The 22,299-nt window shown below is 33.1% G+C and overlaps 1 protein-coding gene across 1 annotated transcript; it reads left to right on the top strand.

The window, feature by feature from the left end:
* The first annotated feature begins 12,039 nt into the window (after positions 1-12,039).
* Positions 12,040-16,154, top strand: LOC139522358 (uncharacterized). The gene is made up of 3 exons (XM_071315887.1): positions 12,040-12,203; positions 13,858-13,923; positions 15,570-16,154. Exons 1-3 carry the CDS (start codon positions 12,041-12,043, stop codon positions 16,043-16,045), a joined length of 705 nt encoding a protein of 234 aa, XP_071171988.1. The 5' UTR covers position 12,040; the 3' UTR covers positions 16,046-16,154.
* Positions 16,155-22,299: the final 6,145 nt, after the last annotated feature.

Below are 22,299 nucleotides of genomic sequence, written 5' to 3'. Positions count from 1 at the left end.
ATATAAAAATGTTGTTTACGTGCAAAATGGTCATGGCGTGCATCATTTACTTTATCAATACTGCTGGATTTGTCGAAAATATGGCCCCAATTATGGAAGTTTCGTCGTTTGTCACTCTATCAAATAGTTGTATGAGATGCGGTAAAACTTCAGTTGAAACTTTTAGGAATTTGTGGTCCTCAATTCTCTTCAACTTCCTAATTTATTTGGCCTTTTAATCATTTTTTGATTCGGGCATTACTAATGAGTCTTTTGTAGACGACACGCGCGTCTGGCATAAGTGTAAAATTTTAGTCCTGGTATCTACGATGAAGTTATTTGCTTCTTCAAACACATTCAGGCCTGTCATGTTACAACCAATGAATGCATGGAAAGAGGGAAGCACTTTTGTCTTATAACATCATGAGCTGTTATCCATCGAAAGTCTTTTACTCGCCAAAGGCACCTATATCATATCTACTTATCTTTGCGATCAAAGATACACAAATCCCAACAATACCGTTATCAGTGTCTAATACCGGTATAGTAATATAGCCCTGCAGTAATCTATTGCTGTATTGTTGACATGCAATAACGTAACTGTTCACACAGGAACATACTTGTGTCAGCCTCCTCGTGATTGTAGGATACAATCTGGTCAACATTGACTGCTTTATTCCTCAGAACATTCTCTTCGATGGTGACAACGACTTTGATTTTTGTTATGACTGTAACAGTGTCATTTACTTTTCATCAACTCGAAGGAACGTTTTCGTGACCTTGAAGGTGTAGCCTATTCTATAACTGTTCTTCTGTAGTCTAATCCGCTATTCTTTCTTGCTTCACCTTTCAGTCTGACATCGTACTTCACACCAAAGACGACATTTTTCGCCAATAGATTTGATATTAGGTAGAATTACCACAAGCAAAGGTTCTAGATAGTCCTGGTCGCTTGCAATTACCAATGATGCACAGTATATATTCAGCTAGTCTTAAACTGGTTTTAGTATCTTTTTATATAGGCACTAACTCCGATTTTAACCCCAAAAGAAATGAAACTTGTTTGTGATAATGATGGAGGAAAGTTCTGGTTTTCATGTCTAAAAATTTCTGACAAACCACACTGACTACTTTGACATGAAATGAATAACATAGTGAAACGTTTCGGTCGCTATACTTGTTTTAGACTATCAGGTTACAGTGACTTGGATGGAGAGTTGGCTCATTGGCTCTGATACCACATCTTCTTATATCTATATATGATTTATCGGCACTAGTATCAGAATTTCTTCAGAATTATCAGAAATAACCCGGGAATTCCGAAAATGACCCGATTTCACCCGTATTTCTTAGCCTTGAGATTGATTTCATAAGTAAGAAAAATACCGGCAAATTCGTAATTCTTCCATGAACAGGAAGTTCATCTAGCTATGTAAACTGTCAAATTAAGTGACCCATTAAGTGCATGGCTTCACTTGACAGCTTTGGTGTCAAACACACGGTTAATTAACACCAATTACCTTAGCTTTAGGTCGTAAATAAATTGCACCATTGGTTTACAAACTGAACTAGAGTTACTTCCCCTTATTTGTCACCATTCAAAATTATTCCTTATATTTACGTTTTATGGGTGAAAAAGATTAAATCATAAAAATATAAAATTCAAATACATATTGAAAAATAACTTTTCATTATTTTTATACCTTTATACAATTTTTTTTTAAAAAGTTGAAAATTATTTTTTACATTTATACTTCCTTTAACTGTATTACTATATTTTATCATAGTCTAATTTCCTTGTTAAATGAAATATATTATGGTTAAAGGCTACATGGTCAATAGTCTCAAACATCTAAGAATTACATTAAATTCTAGTGTTTGATGATTGTAGTATTTTTTCTCAAAAAGGAAAGCACATAAGAAGACTGAGTTACACAAATTTATAAAAATCTTTAAAAGTGCAATGAAATAATATTTAATAAGATTTAAAATGACTTAACAAAGTGAACATGCATTGATGTTTTGGTATCTTTGATATACATTATAAGAAAATGTACCATAAATACTGAAATTCAGCTTGTAAAAGGTCGTACGCGTTATGACCTGAGATTTGATTCTCCTGGTATAAACCACCCATCAATGTAGACATAAAACAAATACTTGCACCAAATAACCAAGTATAATCAATACTTGTACCAAATATCCAAGTATAACCAATACTTGTACCAAATATCCAAGTATACATAAATACTCTGAATATGCACCGCATAAAAGGCTATAATAAATACCAAAGACTTAGTAAAGTGGATAGTCGCACGACAACGCCGCACATATCATATATAATTCAAACATCAGTATCAAACAAAAAACTCTCCAAATAAAAAGCTTAATAAACTTTAACCAGAATAAAATTTACCAAGAACATTCGACTGCTCAGATTGACGATGTCGTGCTGAATGATTACATAGGCAATAAAATACCGCGAAAATAATTTTGAAGCGGGAAAACATTACGCCCTCTATGCTACATATGATGAAACACCCAGGAGAAATTAATTTCACTCTAATGCACTGCCCGTTTAAACGAATGAAATTATAATTCTCCTGGTATAAACCACCCATCAATGTAGACATAAAACAAATACTTGCACCAAATAACCAAGTATAATCAATACTTGTACCAAATATCCAAGTATAACCAATACTTGTACCAAATATCCAAGTATACATAAATACTCTGAATATGCACCGCATAAAAGGCTATAATAAATACCAAAGACTTAGTAAAGTGGATAGTCGCACGACAACGCCGATGCTGAACCCAAAGAACGGGAAGCTATTATTTACTATGTATGGAAAATTATAAGTTCAAAATGTAAATAAAACAAAAAAGATATACATTTCCAAAATTCTGAGAAACAATCCTACGTTCTGATAAATTGTCTTTCACAAAGCCATCCTTTTAAGTGTTCGACTTCCAACGTCCATGACGTTTAAAAAGTCTATCTGAAAAACCAAACCTTGCAGCGGTAATAGCACCACAAGTTCGTAAACTATATTATGCTTTTATATCGGGAACAAATGGAGAAATTGACAAAGATATTTCCCGCATCCTTGTATAGCTTAAATGCTTGTATAGCTTAAAGGCTTATTTGTTGAACGAAAAACAAAATTTTCTTTCACTTGTGACAAATTCCTGAATAAATACAAATTAGAATCAGATTAAATGCCACTCCAGGCATATATAATTCCAAATTAGGACTAAACGCAAAGTTGTGACGTTCTTCGAATTCACTATAATAAACCAGTTTTCATCTCTGTAAACATGGTAAATATCCGGACACGCACACATGGTACGTTGTGTAAAACGATTATATGCACAAAATAACTTATTAAACGCATCCTGTAATAACTCATCGGCTCTTCCTTCCAGATTTTGTAGCCTAATTTCTTTTTAACATCCTTAAAACATATTTCACTAATTGAGAATCTGTTGGAGAATCTTCACCAATAATCGAGTGCGCCCCTTTATACTATAGTATGCATCACATACAGGACTAGACAAAGCAATATCGTTATTGGACATCTGGAAAAAACATATTTAATAACATTATTTTAAATTGATATGTGGTTCCTTCCAAGTTTTGACATAGTTCATCAATTCAATACATAATATACCAATAAAATGAATAAATACAATATAGTACATGCAATAAAAATGTCCCCAATACATGAAAACGATCACCAAGTTATTATTAGTTAATTTAATGTCACCCTAAACTCCATTCTAATAGCCAACACCTTAAATAGTAAATCAATATACCAAAAACCGATTTATTCCCTCTACCAGGTAAAAAGTTAGCTTTGTTAGTAGGTAGGTAATGTAAACCCAACACCTGATCAATAAAATAAAACGGCCAGTAAAACGCCGATCACCACAAAAGGTACTATAATAATAGTACCATGTACTATAATAATAGTACCATATGCCTTGTACATGTATACATAAGGACTTTCAATAATAGGCAAACTGGGGGAACATACCACCCATTTATACCTTCTGATCAATTAATCTATCTCCTTTGATATATAAAAACGGCTAGTAATACGCCGATCTCCACAAATGTAAAATAATAGTAAAAACATGCCTTACATTGCTGCATGTATACATAAGGACTTTCAATAATAAGCAAACTGGGGGAACATACCACCCATTTAAACCTTGCCAATTGACAGTGAACGCATCAATACACATTGAATGTACATTCCAATACCTGGAGTAAAATACAGGTAAACGATGGTTATAATCACTAACAAACCAATCAATTTCATGAGGACCCAAACAGGGAATCCAAATATTCAAAAATATGTACTGCATAACGGCAGTCATCAGTATTTATGATACGACTTATATAGTCTGCAATTTCATTCTTTGCCCTAGGTATCCATTCAACCTCTTAGAACAAATGTGCTTCAAACAAGTCACAAAAAATAGCATATATGCAAAATCTTGCAAATAAGGCTTCATAATGCCCTTATGTATATATATATATATATGAACAATGGAAACGACGTTTTGGTTATCCATAAACCATTAATGCGTTTATCTCTCATACAATCTGTCAAGGAAGCAATATACATTTAACAGCCGTAAGTTCTTTCCAAGTAGAACTATGGCGTACATCGTATTCATGACACATGCCATGATCAATATTCTTAGGATTTTCTACTGAACATCTACCATATCCAGTTCCACTGGTATCACTTTAAACATAGTCGTGACACGAAAAATTGGATACAAAATGTTAAGATTAACACATATAAGATTTTCTAGGCAGAGTATAAGCTGCTCTTTACTTTGAACTGAAAGTCCAATATTACATTAGAAGAATAGGCTGACTTAACATCAATACTAATGATTCAATCATAATATAAGCCACATTCCTATGACATACATGTATAAACGACATGGATACAATCTGACCAACAGTTACAGTTCTCCCATAAAATCAACCTAAATATTCTGAAGATAGTATTACTTGTTTTATGGTATCAAACAGTTATGACAGTCTCAACTGGTATGCTTATGATAGCTTTGCCTGTATCAATGAAATAACCAAATATATTAATGTATAACTGGGAGACCATATGGACACAACCACTTTGGTCAACAAGGTCCTGTTTAACTCAGGTGGCAATATCTGTACACATGCTAATATCAGAATCGGTGTCAAATCCATAATCTGTATACATGAAAATTTCTTTTCATCCACCTCAATATAATTAGTGGTCAAGTAACTTTCGTAAATATAAAATAAGCAGAACTTTATCCAAAAAAGGGGGAACGAGAATAAAAATATATATGAACTTTCATCCAAGGATTTGTAGTCTCAACTATTATACCTTGTAATATGTCCAGTAAAAACCAAGATCATCAAAATGCAGATCGTATATGGTGATAAGCTGCATGTCAAACTTAAAACAATACAAATCTGTTTAACTAGATTGCATAGCTACCATGATATCTTCAAATTTCACAAAGGTGTTTTCCATAGATGTAAATTGTTATGACCTATTGACCTATATCTAAAATTAAACTTTCATTACCATTGTTTTGAACAGGTAGCAAGTGAATTTGCAAACCAATGGTTTAGCATCAGTACATTCAATAATAAGTACTCTAAACAAAAAAATCTCTTCAATAGCTTCTAAAACCAAATCACGGTATGTAATGGCAGCACAATTGTTTTGTAAACAAACGGACAGCCGTGTAAAAATGTATTTTATAAGCGTGTAAAATGGTATCGGTAATGAAATCATGACATCCAATGGTATACCAAAAATCAATATGTCTCTATACTCTATCTCTGGCGATAATTTTAGAAATTTAGACTGACCTTGTTCATATTCAAAATGAAACTAGTCGGGTGTAAGTGTGCACTCGATTGACTACCAATAGAAATATTTAAATACTCATCTTATATAAATAATTCCGTATTTTGTCTGTCGACTGCTTTCGGGTTGAATAGGCATCTATTCCTCAAATATTGGTTATCCACATCCATAGCAGGCTCCTGAAACTCAGACTGACTTCCGCTCGTGCTGGACATGTTGCAATTTAACGGGAAAACGGCATACCAACCGGGATGAGGTTCTCGAAAGGGCTGCTGTTGAAATTTTAAAATGTTGTTTACATGTGCTGAAAATGTCCTGTTGTGAAACACCATGCAGGCGATTCCTCGAGTAATGATGGAGAATCTGGGTCCATTGTCAAATTCAAGATAGGCAGCGTACCAAGAACATTCGACTGCTCAGATTGACGATGTCGTGCTGAATGATTACATAGGCAATAAAATACCGCGAAAATAATTTTGAAGCGGGAAAACATTACGCCCTCTATGCTACATATGATGAAACACCCAGGAGAAATTAATTTCACTCTAATGCACTGCCCGTTTAAACGAATGAAATTATAATTCTTCAATGCAGGTCATGACCTGCATTTTCATCGTCACAGGTTGACAGGTATGTTTATATAAATCTGATTTCTCTAAAATATTCAAACATATAGTATGAAATTCATAACAGTGTAGCTATGGCCATTCATTGACTGGGGAAAATTAGGTGAACGTTCGTCTGTAATGTCCACCGCTCACGACGTACTTATCATAGAAATTTAAACTGTAAGGTCACCAAAGGTTCTAAACGCCTAAATAAAATAATTAAAAATACTAATCAGGAATAACCTTTGTAATTTGAAAATAAATAAAAATAGCCTTCAACACGGAGTCTTGGCTCACACCAAACATCAATTTTCCTAATATGATATCGCACGTTCTTTCAGATTATTTTTTTTACTTAATTGGCTTTAAAAGTTACAATGCATGATGTCGTCTGTTTATGTAGTTCATATGTGTTTTTCGTTTCTCGTTGGTTTTCCCGTTTGAATGGTTTTATACTAGTAGTTTTGGGGCCCTCTATAACTTGCTGTTCGGTGTCACAGGCGCTTGGGTGTATGATACAGATTTTTTTGGGGGATTTTTTTTTTTGCTGATTAAAATATTCAATTTTCTATATTTATAATACATATCTATCACTTCTGTGCATGTCTCACCTAGTTTCGAGTGTTTTAAACGACCCAGAGAAAATACCCAATTTTACTATCCATACTAGTTTCTTAGAAATTGTGTTGGACTTGAAGATAAGGCAAAGTGACAAATATCTGAAAGAATGAATCGTTTTATGGTATTAAACAAAGAAATCAAATGAATTTTTAATTATCCAGAACTCTTCACAAACAAAACCCACATGTATACGCATCGAATAAATAGTAGGCCATTCTTAAATGATCACACCGTAGAAGTAGTTGTGCTCTTAATCAATGAGATATTTTGTTAATTAACCCCATCAACTTAATAGTTTTTTTTACAATGGATAAACCTATTTTTTTTATTATTATTAAATAATATCATCTCTGAACATTATTATTCTTATAAAAGACACGGTTGCATGTGATGATTATAATAAATATTTAAAACAAATTCCTTTCAAGCTTTGTAAAAAGAAAGTTTCATTTTATGTATCGGAATGTGTAACAAGTGAATATTTCAATCCCCACTGGAAGGCCTCTGACAGACTGGGTGAGCATAAAATCATAGCCGTTGACAAACAAGTTACAACCTACAAACGTTTTACTGTCGACCACACTGTTATGCAATTAGTTCTATATACAAATCCTATGTGTAAGCTATTTATGATATCTCTATAGCTATTTCATAATCAATTTTCTTATTAAAAGCATAAACGTTGGATGATACTTCGTAAAAGGATTAACTCATTCCTGAAAGTTTATTCTCCTTAAAAGGATTATCCCATTGTTTAAACATTGACACGTAGTCTGTTCATTTGGTCAAAAAACAAATCATACTGGGCAGCATGCGTTTCTTCATGACGTTTAATTTTAATTATTTTTTTGATTCAATATTTCAATAATTGGTAAAAAAAAATATTCAACTAGTCTACTTTCCTCTGGATCTCCTTACATCACTCACCTCGGACCTGAATCATCTTCAGTTGAATGCAGTGCGTTGTTTTATTCATGGGATTGCAAATCACTAATGTTTGAAGCAGTACAATTCAGAATAAGCTGATGGTTTTGTTTCTATTGTAAGCATATGGCAAAGCTGGAAAGGCAACCAGTATATTCAATAAGAAAGATCGAAGTTACAGAGTTAAGGAATGACACTTGATAATTACTCTTTTTAAAGGTTGAAATCAGATACTTTTTACGATATTGCAAAACAAAGAACATATCAATCAGCGTTAGAGGTACAATATTGTGCCCAAATCAAAGCTACGAAATAGGTTATAATTAAATCATATTGTCACCAATAGAGGCGGTCGATATTGTCAAAATAGATTTATGTACCATTTTAATCCAACAAAAAAGCTTAAAATATCATTTGATGATATTGTCTCGTCTTTGCAACACTTGCAAATTCATAAAAGGATATTACATTCAATATACAATTACGAATCACTGAATTGTAGTTTTCTGGTCTGAGTATATAATAATAGACTCACGTATACGGCGATTCACTGAAAATGTTTCTGTTGATCCAATTGTTGTTGCTATTTTCCGGCTGTTTTAATTTAACTATTTAGCAATTGTTTCGGTAAGAAAAAAAGTTGTGACAAAAAATCCGAACTGTAAGGTAAATTGAAAAATCACCAATAAAGGCAAAAGTAGTATACCGCTATTCAATAGTCATAATTCGATTTAACTGAAACAAATCCCGGTCTCAAACGGCCCGAGAACACAGTTATTTTGCAGTGCATTTCTTTTAGACAATAAATTAAAATCAAAAAAATCGCACCTGCTCGATCTGAAATTTTGTTTTTACAGTGTAGTGTACTACTAGTGGGACACATGATATAAAAATTATAGAAACTTCTACCAGCTCTAACTCAACATGTTGACAATTCTGTGTTAAGGGGGTCAAAATTCAGTTTGACAGCTTCAAACGTAATGAAATTTGACCTTTTTGAACTGGACCAAATCACTACTTAACATAAAGATTCAGCACCTAAATGTTTTTAATATGTAATTTCATCCCCCTATCTAATGCATCATGTAAATACCTATTCATAATCAAGATAAATGGCAGCATTGATTCTTAATGCTACATTGGAGTTTTCTGTAACTACATTCATTTGTCGTTTTTTCATTCATACAGAAACTCTTAGATTTTTTTGATATGTGATTTAAAAAAAATCGTTATTAGGAAATATAACCTTGTTTTTTTTCTTTTCATACTAGATCTATATCGCATTTCAATGTATAAAAATGAAGATGTTCGTTTTTCACGTCCTTTGAAAAACGCTTGATGGCATATACGTTTTATTTAAAATATATATATATATATTATTTGGCAATCGCCAATGGCAGTCAGCAGGGTTAAAGAACATCAGTTGTTCGAACTGTTAGTCAAATGCGTTTTGTTTAAACATCCTTTTTCACTTTTTTGGTCTTTTGGAAAATGTTGTTTGTGCTGTTTTTAGACCCTTCTACCACGAAATTTGTTTTACATGCACACGTATAAAAATTGCGGTTTTTATCCAACGCAATCATAGGTTTGAACGTAGTTTTCAATTTAGACTCTTTTATATATATATAAAATGACTAAATAAATAGTCAACGATTAATCTTACAGGGCGATGGATCATGTAATATGATTCTGTACACTACAAAATATAATATATAACAAGTCAAAAAGGGTACAACATCACCATTAAATAACTATAAAATGAACAAATATTAGATATTTCGGATAACTGATATCCTTTTTCAATAATAGCACGATGTCAAATGAATCATGTAAAAATATTCAAACTGAGAAACTTTTTCTAAATCTCGAAATTTATACAATTTAAGCAAACACCACTGACGCTGATGCAATTTTAAAATTTCCAAACACGGCGCAAAGTTTACAAAGATATGCCAAATGAAAATAGTTATTTTCGATGTGAACTGGCACAATTTTAAATTTCCAAAGGTTGTGACAGTTTAGATGTTATAACTGCATTGAGGGCAGTCCTCAAACAAAAAAATCAAAAATGTCCTAACCGATCCAAGTTTGAATAATATTTCAAATTTGACAACAGTAGGGCAATTGCAACAGAAACTACACATTTAAGCCTCCCAAACGAATAGCAGTCTAATAATGATTAGAAAAATAAGTTTGATCTAATGAGGTAAAATAATTGAACGTGGCTACGTACTTATACATCCATAAAATACTGTTTCGATCCCTAACATCACTGAAGAGACATTTATTGTCGAAATCCGGATCTGGTGTACAAAAAAATATTAACACCTTATGTTTGTGGCATAACATCGTGGCCACAAGTTACTTGTTTTCTGTTTGGTATTAAATTTATATTAAGAACCATTTTGTTACATCTTGTGATCAATTTTATTTGGCAATCGCCAATTGCAGTCAGCAGGGTTAAAGAACATCAGTTGTTCGACCTATTAGTCAAATGCGTTTTGTTTAAATATACTTCTTCACTTTTTTGGTCTTTTGGAAAATGTTGTTTGTGCTGTATTTAGACCCTTCTACAACGAAATTTGTTTTACATGCACACGTATAAAAATTGCGGTTTTTATCCAACGCAATCATAGGTTTGAACGTAGTTTTCAATTTAGACTCGTATATATATATATAACAAGTCTAAAAGGGTACAACATCACCAAAAACACAATAAAACGAACAATATGTTAGATATTTCGGATAACAGATATCCTTCCTCGGTAATAGCACGATGACAAATGAATCATGTCAATTCAAATGTGGTATATATATATATATATATAAGTATATCTGAGTCAGTGACAACTCTACAACAGATGTATCCATCGGATCACCAGCAATGATGGTCTAAATATCAACCCAAGTATATCTGAGTCAGTGACAACTCTACAACAGATTTATCCATCGGATCACCAGCAATGTGAGTCAGTAACAACTCTACAACAGATTTATCAATCGGATCACCAGCAATGATGGTCTAAACATCAACCCAACAATGTTAGATCTGTAAATTTGCTTTCGCAAATTATATATATATATATATATATGTATACAACTCGTCTAAACATCAACCCAACAATGTTAGATCTGTAAATTTGCTTTCGCAAATTTTTGGTTCTTCCCTCGCCGGGATTCGAACCCATGCTACTGTGATATCGTGACACCAAATCGCCTGCACTGCAGCCGTCCCGCTAGACCACACGACCACCTGGACTCTCAAAAAAAGAGCTTTCGCTGGCCATGTGTTACCTTTCCACGTCAGTTTTAATCTAGCGGCGTACTACAGTACATGATATATAAGGCATGAAGATGTTATTGTTACAGATCAGCTAAATTATCTATAGTAAAGGATCCTACAAATTAATGTAAGATACAGTCGCAGAAAATAATTATATTCATAAGTACGTCTGAGTCAGTGACAACCCTACAACAGATGTATCCATCGGATCGCCATCGATGATGGTGATACATGGCTGTGTACATAATGTATATACAACTCGTCTAAACATCAACCCAACAATGTTAGATCTGTAAATTTGCTTTCGCAAATATATATATATATATATACATACAACTCGTCTAAACATCAACCCAACAATGTTAGATCTGTAAATTTGCTTTCGCAAATGTTTGGTTCTTTCCTCGCCGGGATTCGAACCCATGCTACTGTGATATCGTGACACCAAATCGCCTGCACTGCAGCCGTCCCGCTAGACCACACGACCACCTGGGCTCTCGAAAAAAGAGCTTTCGCTGGCCGTGTGTTACCTTTCCACGTCAAATTTAATCTAGCGGCGTACTGCAGTACATGATATATAAGGCATCAAGATGTTATTGTTACAGATCAGCTAAATTATCTATAGTAAAGGATAAACTATATTGAATACCAACCACTTATAATCATATATAGTGTATGTAAGATAAGGATTTGGGAAAAACAACTTCTGTCAATATTGTAGATTTTACAAAATGTTAAGACATACACACTACTTATTGGTATTTTTTGCTGTAGCTTTTTGTGACGATCTTAAACGACTTTTACTAAATGATCAAGATGTTTTGAAAGCAAAATTTCATCAGATGGAGCTAAGGATGCAAAGTCTTGAAAGTCAGAAGTTGCAGTTGCAAAAAGGTAATTTCTATGTTCAAATATGTACATGTATGTCAGGAAATGTTTTGATAATCAAATACGTTATGATTTCAGAGTTGACTTGAATACCATATGAGTGTTGACCTCACGTATAAATATTTTATTACTTTTGATTCATATTATAAAATTCTAAAGGCTTCATCGGCTCGTAATAAAGAGGTTGATAGTTTTATGTAAAGGGTGTCTTTCGTTTAATTTATCAGCTGCAGTAGTACTTATTATTTTTTCCAACTGAACCTGATCTTTTATTTACCTTATAATTGATGAACCAATCTCCTACATGGTTAATTCACCCTTACTTGCAATTGTATGCACAACAAACACAGAAATGATTTGGAAGGTTTGTAATTGAGTATTAAGTAATACACTGTTCACACTTTTGACGATAAACTACGATATCACCTTAGGGCGATAGTTGTCTTATCGTACAATGTTCTAACATGTGAAACTGACATGTTTATATGAATTTAATATGGAAATCAGGAAGGATATTGTTCTTTTTCTATGCCAACCTTATTCTAAAGCATATACAGTTTGTTACAAGTCAGAATTACAACACAGCCGCATAGAATTTTCGAGTTGGGAAAATTTACGCCACAGATGCATTGCAATGCATGTGCTTAGTTTTATTTATTTTATGTTACAGCTTGAAATAAAATAGTGCTGCTTTTTGTGAATGTTTGCTTAGCTTTTTATAATTTGTGAATGTTTGCTTAGCTTTTTATAATTTGTGAATGCTGTGCTTTATTTTTTATGTTTGCTTTTAGTGCTTATTCTTATGCATGTATAGAATATAGTATTTAAATAGTGTAGCCTAAATGTGCATGAAATGTATGTTCTATGTCTTTTATGTTTTAATATTTGTATTGTGTATGTTTGTTATGTAAATGTATGCATTTGTCGGTTATAAAAGCTCAGAGAGCTTATGTTTATTTGTTATGTAACATGCCGACTATAAATAAAGCTTTGAATTTGAATTGAATTGAATTGAGATAAGGAGAAGGATGGTTATTTCAGCACGATCATGTTTTGATTACAGCGTATTGATGTTGATATTAGCTTGATGGGTAAAATCAGAAGTTAACCGTATAAAGTAATACTCTGTCCACAATAAAACCTAAGGTTTAATTGTTACAGAAATATAGATTGAAAAGTATAAAATTCCCATCATTATATAAAAAGAAACTTCATTTCATATAATAACAATTTCAGGCATCGATCATTGTTATACATTTTCAGGAAATGTCTATAAAACATTTTGGTATAACAATTTCAGGCATAGATCATTGTTCTTCGATGGATGGACAACACTGACAATATACTTTTTTTAAATAACAACGATTACTTATTTTTTTGTTGTTGAGCATTTTTTAAGTTAAAACATTAAGACCAATCAATTGCAACAAAAATAAACAAAATAAAAATTGAACGCTTTGCTTTGCAGAAAAGTTTTCATTTGTTCGATATGCTCTACCTGTTCCACTGAAATAACATTAACAGTACCAATTTTCTGCATCAGATGCGCATTTCGACAATACATGTCTCTTCAGTGATGCTCGTGGCCAAAATATTTGAAATCGAAACATGTGCAATACTGATGTTTATGGCTAAACATTGTCTTGTACATTTATTTTAGGCGCAGTTTACACCAGATGGGGAAGGAAAACCTGTCCTGGTAATGGAACAGAATTAGTATACACAGGTATTTTTATATTTTGTAATGGTATTCGACAGTGGGAGTATATATTTACAATTATATACTCCAAGTTTTGATCAACATGATTAAAACATATCTTTATTTTTGTTATATAGAAATGCAGTTAACAGTTTACTCCAGCAGGTCATATTTATGGTTAACTGACCTCGTATTTTTTTTTTAAATTCAAACAACTGTATATATATATTTATATAAGTACTTCTGAGTCAGTGACAACTCTACAACAGATTTATCCATCGGATCACCAGCAGTGATGGTGATACATGGCTGTGAACATTATGTATAAAGAACTCGTCTAATCATCAATCCAACAATGTTATATCTGTAAATTTGCTTTCGCATTTTTTTTGTTCTTCCCTCGCCTCGCTAGACCACACGACCAGGTCGCGTAACAGAAAACATAAGAACGAACTACAAAAATCAGTTGAAAAAGGCTTCAATTATCAGATGCATACCAATAGAAATACATCTAACATAACACCGAGTGGACGTGGACGGGTAATTTTATATCCCAACAACAAAAAGACACTTAGTACTGATATGAGTGTACTCGAAGTTACTGACAGCTAGATCAAAGCCACTATCAACTAATTATACTCAATCATGAATCTAAGACTAATGTATGCTTGTTTCGACGAATTAATTTGTCCCAATATCGGTACATCATGATGACATGTCTACACTATTTCGTATATACTAGTAGATGTTTTGCATTTTTAAAACAAATAAACATTCTACTTAGTTTGTAAATTGTATTTTGGGGTATCTTTCGAGCATTTATATTTTGGCCACACGATTTGAACTAAACTATAAAATATATAAAACCTCAAACCGCACAAATTAAGCTGTAGCAATGTAATTCTAACAAAAAATGAATTTCATTTGTAAAATAATTCTTCAAAATTAACTAATAATTTTTTAGTCTTTTTTGTTTAGAAATGATTCAGTAGGATCAGATTCATATGAAATAATTTCACACCCGTGCATTATGAAATCACAGCCATGCATTACGAACAGATGAAAGGAGGCATCAATTAAATCAAAATGTCGTTTATATCTTCAAATAAGTGACAACTTTTTAAATAATGTCCAGTGTTTTGTGACGACTTGAAACCAAAATATTTCACAGCCTTATCGAGAACGACTTTCGATTATTTTCACTGATCAATCATCAGAACGCAGACCACTGAAGGAGTTATAATAGTTAAACTGTCTGATTTATTCTTCCTAGCTACTTTATATTTGCTAGATGAAATGAATTGTAATAGCATAAAATTACGTACTGGGATGAAAAATCAGAAATTACATCTGACAATGTTGACCAAAAATCCATCGAGAATGCGAACATAGAAAATTATAGTGCGGATAGGGCATCCGTGTACTATGGACACATTCTTGTTTGTACATAAATAAGGACGTTAGTTTATTGTTCGAATTGTTTTACATTGTCATTTTGGGGCTTTCAAGCCAGTCAAGGTCGCATGAATAAAGATAAAAAAAGAAACCAGTTAAGGTCGTAAAACATTTCCATCATCAACTTCCATACTTTAAGATCCTATAAGGCTGTGAATAAAATTTGCTAAAAATGTTACAAGCGAAAAATTCTAAAGTGTCAGCACTTAATTTTATAGGTATAGCAGGTGGTGGCGATTACGACCATAGTGGTGCAGCTTCTGACTACGTTTGTCTTCCACATGACCCAAACCTAATAACAAACACTGCTATACAAAACCCGTGGGGAGAAAGTTCTTTTATGTATGGAGGAGAATATGAAGAAAACATTTTGGGGCCGAAAGTATTTAATAATGATGTGCCATGTTCTGTATGTTACACAACTCATCAATCTGTTATTCTTATGATCCCAGGAAAAAGCAAGTGTTATGATGGATGGAAAACCGAATACTTTGGAAAACTTGTCGGTGGAAGTAATAGCGCCCGATCAGCATCACAGTATGCCTGTCTTGATAACCTTCCGGAAGTTCTTGAGCATGGGTCCGCAAACGAGAATGGTAAACTTTTCTATGCCGTCAGAGCTCGTTGTGGTTCACTGCCGTGTCCACCGTACACCAACAATGCTTTGTTGACATGCGTTGTTTGTTCAAAATAATGCTGTTTACGAATATTGTTTTTATAAATCCAAAAGTAATTTGAAAAATAGATTGCAAATACACGATAAAAACTTTGCTGTAATAGCATGTTGACGTTTTTTTCCATTATCTACCATTTATCAATAATGCTTTGTTGACATACAATGTTTGCTCGAAATACTACTCTTTTTAGACTGTGTACAATAAATTGGATTTTTATAATGCTTAAATAGATTGTGTAATGGAATTAACATAGATTGTCCATTTTTAAAAGAGTGGTGAAAGATACCAGAGGAAGGGTCAACCTCATAAATCGAAAATAAACTGATAACGCCATTGTTAAAGACAAACCAACAAATAATAGTACACAAGAAAACACATAGAAAAATAAAGACTGAGCAACACGAACCCCACCAAAAACTGGGGGTGATCTCAGATGCTCCGGAAGGGTAGGAGATCCGGCTCCACATGTGACACCCGTCGTTTTGCTCATGGAAATAGAAACCCGGTAAATAGTCTAATATTTCGATACGACTTAAGAAACGTATCCGATATCATCTGAGAAACGGTTATTCCATAGCGTTTTTATTGTATTCCACGATAAAATTTTATTTATCTATATATATTTTTTTAGAAGTGATGTAAAATGTAATTTACATACGATTTTGTACTTCTGCATCTAGTTCAGTATACATATTTTAGATAATTTCTTCTATTGTAAAACGTTTTGAAAGCGTCTGCTCCCTCATCCTGGTTCAGACTGTAAAGATATTTTTAGCTTTAGGAATGAGCAACATCGATATTTTAGGGACTTCGCTTAAAAAATGCATCATCGACATCAGGATGTTGAATAAGATTAAAGTATATGTCTAATCTTGTTCATTTACATCCATAAGTATATATGTAATGAATGCTAAACTATTGAACACCAGAGTTAACTTTTGAGGATTCCTTTATTTGTGCAAAACATTTGACACTATCAAGTAAATACAGTGTATTCAAACTTGTACCCATTACGTTTTGATATGTTAATATACTTTGAAGGAAATTCAAAATACAACTGAAGACTTGTTTGTTCTCAAATGTGCTATATAAAGGCAACGGTAGTATACCGCTGTTCACAAGTTATATATCAATTGAGAGAAAACAACTTCGGGTTACAAAATAAAACCGAGGGAAAACATAAACCATAAGAGAAAAACAAAAAACATAAGAGGAAAACAAGGGAACAACAAATTATTTTATCTTATGTTGTACATTATCAATTGTACGTACACTGTTTATTGCACAAACATTTCGATTTCTACTTATACTTATGTTGTTCTTAACGAGAAAAAAACACCCGTGATTCATTTGCTGTCACATATATAATCGCTCTTCTGCATAAACTTTAACATCTTATTAAACCTCTCAAAATGACACTTCTCAGATGTTAGACATTGTCCAATAATATCTTCTTTTGTTTCTTTGAGTGAAAAATACATGTCGTGCAAGAACTCACCATTAAACACGAAGGCAGGATTAATATTTTCTAAGGGACAGTTCAAAAGTTGGTTCAGATAAGTTGAATGCAAAATACAAGATTGAAACTGTGCAAATGTATGAATGATGTTTGGTATGTAATCAAGCTTTGTTTTAATACATCTTCCAGCAAAATCTGTCACTACAGACATAACTCCTATAATAGAGGGACGAAAGATACCTGAGGGACAGTCAAAGTCATAACTCGAAAAAAAAAAATGACATCACCTGCTAAACATGAAAAAGACAAACAGACAAACCATAGTACACATGACACAACAGAGAAAACTAAAGAATAAGTAACACGAATCCCACAAAAAACTAGGGGTGATCTCAGTGGTGTTGCTCATGTTATAACAAATCCAGTAAATTATTTAATTCGGTAGATCACATTCATGAAAGGGAAGGGGATTGTAGTAACGACGTAAGGAAAATATCCGATATCATCTGTGAAACGGTTATTCCATAACAGTCAACCAGCTCGTGATAGCGTCCGTAGAATTTACGAAGGGATGATTTCAACTTCGTTATTTGGGACTCTTGGTTTGATAGCATCCTTGTGAGCAGCAACCCTCTATCAAGTAAATCATGATAGAAAATACAAGCACGGGTTTATCGAATCAATTGGGAGATATAAAACCCGTATGCAGGTGCTGATGGAATGTTGCTACTTAGAAATGGAACTTTCACAATTGGAAAGTTGAAATCATTTCTTTCGTCGAAAAGTTTTGTTTTCAACCGACCCTCGTTGTCAATTTCTAGATGTAAGTCAAGATATAAGGCCTACTTAACTGTATCTGTTGTATCCGTTATCTCTAGTTCGGTGGGATAGATGCGTTCAACATAGTCACCAAATGTTGAATTATTTAGTGAGAGAACATCATCTATATAGCGGAAAGTAGAGTTGAATAATAAGGAAATAAGTCGGCAAAAAGATGGACACAATTGGTTCCCATTTCAATGCCGACAGTCTGTTGAAAAACACGTCCCCCGAATGTAACAAATATGACGTTGTCAGTTTCAGAGAACTGTGTGAATCAGAATGATCCTTTAATAAGTAGGATTTATCCCTCCCTAAGACAAGACACTTTGCCATTCTTTTTTTATGACACAAAGCAATACCAGCTCTTTCAATTTGTCTTTTAGTTTTGAATGTGGAATACTTGTGTAAAGTTTAGAAAAGTAAAATGTTTTAATACTATTGTAAGGTTAAAGAAAGTTAGAATGTATGTACTAGTACTCTAAAGATCTTTGGAATTTTTAATATCCACATCTGATTCACCCCATCTCTAGAATAGGCAGTTTCACAATAACTTTGAAGCCCGACTTTGATTGCTGATAATATATATGGTTTATAATATGCTTTCGGAAAATAAATGGTGTTATCGATCTTGTTTTCTTGCTTCAAGTAAAAATGAATCATTGGACGAAATTTTAAGTCAGACTAGACTTCCGGTTTGCTTTTTTCTGTACTTTGAACATACAAATAATATGACCTATTATGGTTTACTTTTATAAAGTGTTATTTGGATGGAGAGTTGTCTCATTGGCACTCATACCACATCTTCCTATATCTATTTAAGACTATGAATAAAGACTAAGTGTATATACTATCTGCTTATCATTTTCAAGTTTACTATCCACGGCGGTCACAGAGTTTATTAAATAGACTGAGAGGTTCTATATAATATGTTAATGACGCGATGGTCGATAAGAGAACTGACGGTAAAAAGCAAATACACTTTATTTTTAGTAATGAATGAATATACAGATAAACGCTAACATTATTGAAATTAATAGAAAAAAAAATGGGATTTTGTTAGGAGAAAAAAATGAGGAGCCGGGCTATAAAAACAATTGTCATGTCCCTAAGAACCTATGACTTTTGATACCCATTCTGAAATTCTCCAGTCATAAAATCTTTACAAAACTTCATCAGGTGACTATTAAGTATATTAAATAGAGAGGGCCTATATAATACATCAATGACCGTAGTGGATTGATTAGTAAACTGAGAATAAATAGTAAAAATCAAACACACTTTATGTATAGTAATGCATGCTTATAATATACTAGACGTTTGTTCATAATGAAACATTTTCTTATAAATTCCAATGGTTTACTTGAGGGCTCTTTAGTATTTACGGCGGTCACTGATAATATATATAATACATTAGTGACCATTTATAGTAATTATAGTATATATGTATGTTCAGAGTATACAGAAAAATAGAAGGAATAAAAATCAGAATTTGGAAAAACGGGGGAGGGAAAAAAATGTGTCCCCAAATACCTTTGACTTTTGATACCTCTCCTTAAATTCTCCGCGATTTCGCGGATATGTTCTAGTATAAAATAAACTTACAACACCATTAACATGACTAACAAATGATTAAGGTTAAGAACTAGACCGATTGTGTAATTCTATTGAACAATCCCAAAATGAAGGTATACCTTGAATATATATTAGATTAAAGATGTAAAAAAAATATACTACCTTATGAAACGACCGAACATAAATAGATGCAGTATCTAACTTAGTCAGATTAGAAAATACAAGTAAATCACTGCAGTAACCAGTTACAAAAGGATCACAAATCAATCTTATTTAGATTTAAATACATCGGAACTTGAACGTTTGTTTAACACGAATTTACGAATTCAGAGATCTATATTATAATAAGATTGACAATTAATATGATCCGGACCATATGAGTATTTGGACAATACGCGTACGGTCATGACCATATGGGTATATATTCATATGGTCCGACCATACGCGTATGGTCGGGGTAATTAACAAGTTTACAGGTAACACCTTAATCTTCATAAGGTTTAACCCTTGTAGTTGTCACGTCATTAAAAAGACGATATCAAAGGTCACTTCATTGTATTATATTTAAAAAATAAGCAGTTTCCTGCATTTAATTTTACTCAGTAATCACTACAGTAAACACATTTTATACATATAGTCATTACCGACTTGTTGTTACGAGTGCATGGCAATATGTCGACTTTAGGTAGATATTTCCATAATTTCTTAATGCTGTTATGGAATTTCCCGATACCTCGGTATCACTGCACGCAGCTGATAAGAAGGCTAGCTTTCTGCTCGAATGCAAATGGTGTAATTGCAAAGGATCGTGCACAATCAAGACGTGCAAATGCAGTAAAAGTTATGTTACCATTTGGAAGTAAATGCCATCCTAAGCGTAAATTTAAGAATACAATTCGCGATGAAACTTTTTTTAGATAAAGTTTATTAATATTTGAAAAAATATCTATATGGTCCAAATACTCATATTGTCGGCCCGTTAATAACTAATCCAGTATACATACTCATATGGTCAACCATACGCATACGGTCGGACCATACGCGTATGGTCGGACAATATAAGTATACGCATATGGTCAGGACCATACGCGTATGGTCCAAATACTCATATGGTCCGGAACATTTGTTATTCGGGCAATTAAAGGCATTCTATAACTAACCTGTTCACTGTTCCTATTGCGCTGCCTAAATGCATCCTTGAAGGTTGTACCTGTATAGAGAGTTGTCGCATTGGCACTAATACCACATCTTCTTATATCTATGTTAAATGTATAAAAAAAAAACTTGCACCAACGCCGTACGAACTCGAATCAGCTTGATGGTTTGGAAGAGAGCAAGGTCTCCGCTCAATATTAACTTACCTATCTGTTAACCACTGAGATTGGGAAAAGAAGATTGACATTGATTCTATTGGAAAAAGAAACAAACAAAATCAATAAAACACACACAAAAAATAGCGAAAAGTGGTCAGAAAAATACTTACATAAGTAATCACATTATGTATACAACAAATGAATATGATTTTATTTTATTGGTATATAATTAAACAAGTCAACGTTTAAATAGCGTAATATAAAAGGAATTGAAAATTCATTCAATGCTTTGGATGGTATGATACTAAACCCCTAACGGGAAGGATTGTGCCTGATGTTCATATGATGAAATCATAATCTTTCAGTCAGTTTAATTGAAGTCTGGAGCTGGCATGTCAGTTAACTGCTAGTAGTCTGCTGTTATTTATGTATTATTGTCATTTTTTTTATTTTCTTTGGTTACATCTTCTGACATCAGACTCGGACTTCTCTTGAACTGAATTTTAATGTGCGTATTGTTATGCTTTTACTTTTCTACATTGGCTAGAGGTATAGGGGGAGGGTTGAGATCTCACAAACATGTTTAACCCCGCCGCATTTTTGCGCCTGTCCCAAGTCAGGAGCCTCTGGCCTTTGTTAGTCTTGTATTATTTTAATTTTAGTTTCTTGTGTTCAATTTGGAAATTAGTATGGTGTTCACTATCATTGAACTAGTATATATTTGTTTAGCGGCCAGCTGAAGGACGCCTCCGGGTGCGGGAATTTTTCGCTACATTGAAGACCTGTTGGTGACCTTCTGCTGTTGTTTTTTTCTATGGTCGGGTTGTTTTCTCTTTGGCACATTCCCCATTTCCATTCTCAATTTTATTTGATATGGACGAAAAGAGCCTTTAACAAATGAAATCATGGAATAGAAAACCTATTCATTGGAACATCAGTGACAAATAAATTGCTCTTGCAAAACTGACAAATTGAACAACTCGATATTTGGAATGTTCTTAGCACTAAAAGAAACATACTTGTAATATACTAGTAATGTTATCACATACCTGTTGATATTACAAACAATGAGAGTAGCCAGCTATTATAGTATTTGATAACATTG

This window comes from Mytilus edulis, chromosome 5 (genome assembly GCF_963676685.1).
Source record: "Mytilus edulis chromosome 5, xbMytEdul2.2, whole genome shotgun sequence".
Lineage (NCBI taxonomy): Eukaryota > Metazoa > Mollusca > Bivalvia > Mytilida > Mytilidae > Mytilus > Mytilus edulis.
The sequence above is the reverse complement of the archived record's forward strand: the minus strand, read 5'-3'. Positions and strand labels throughout refer to the sequence as shown.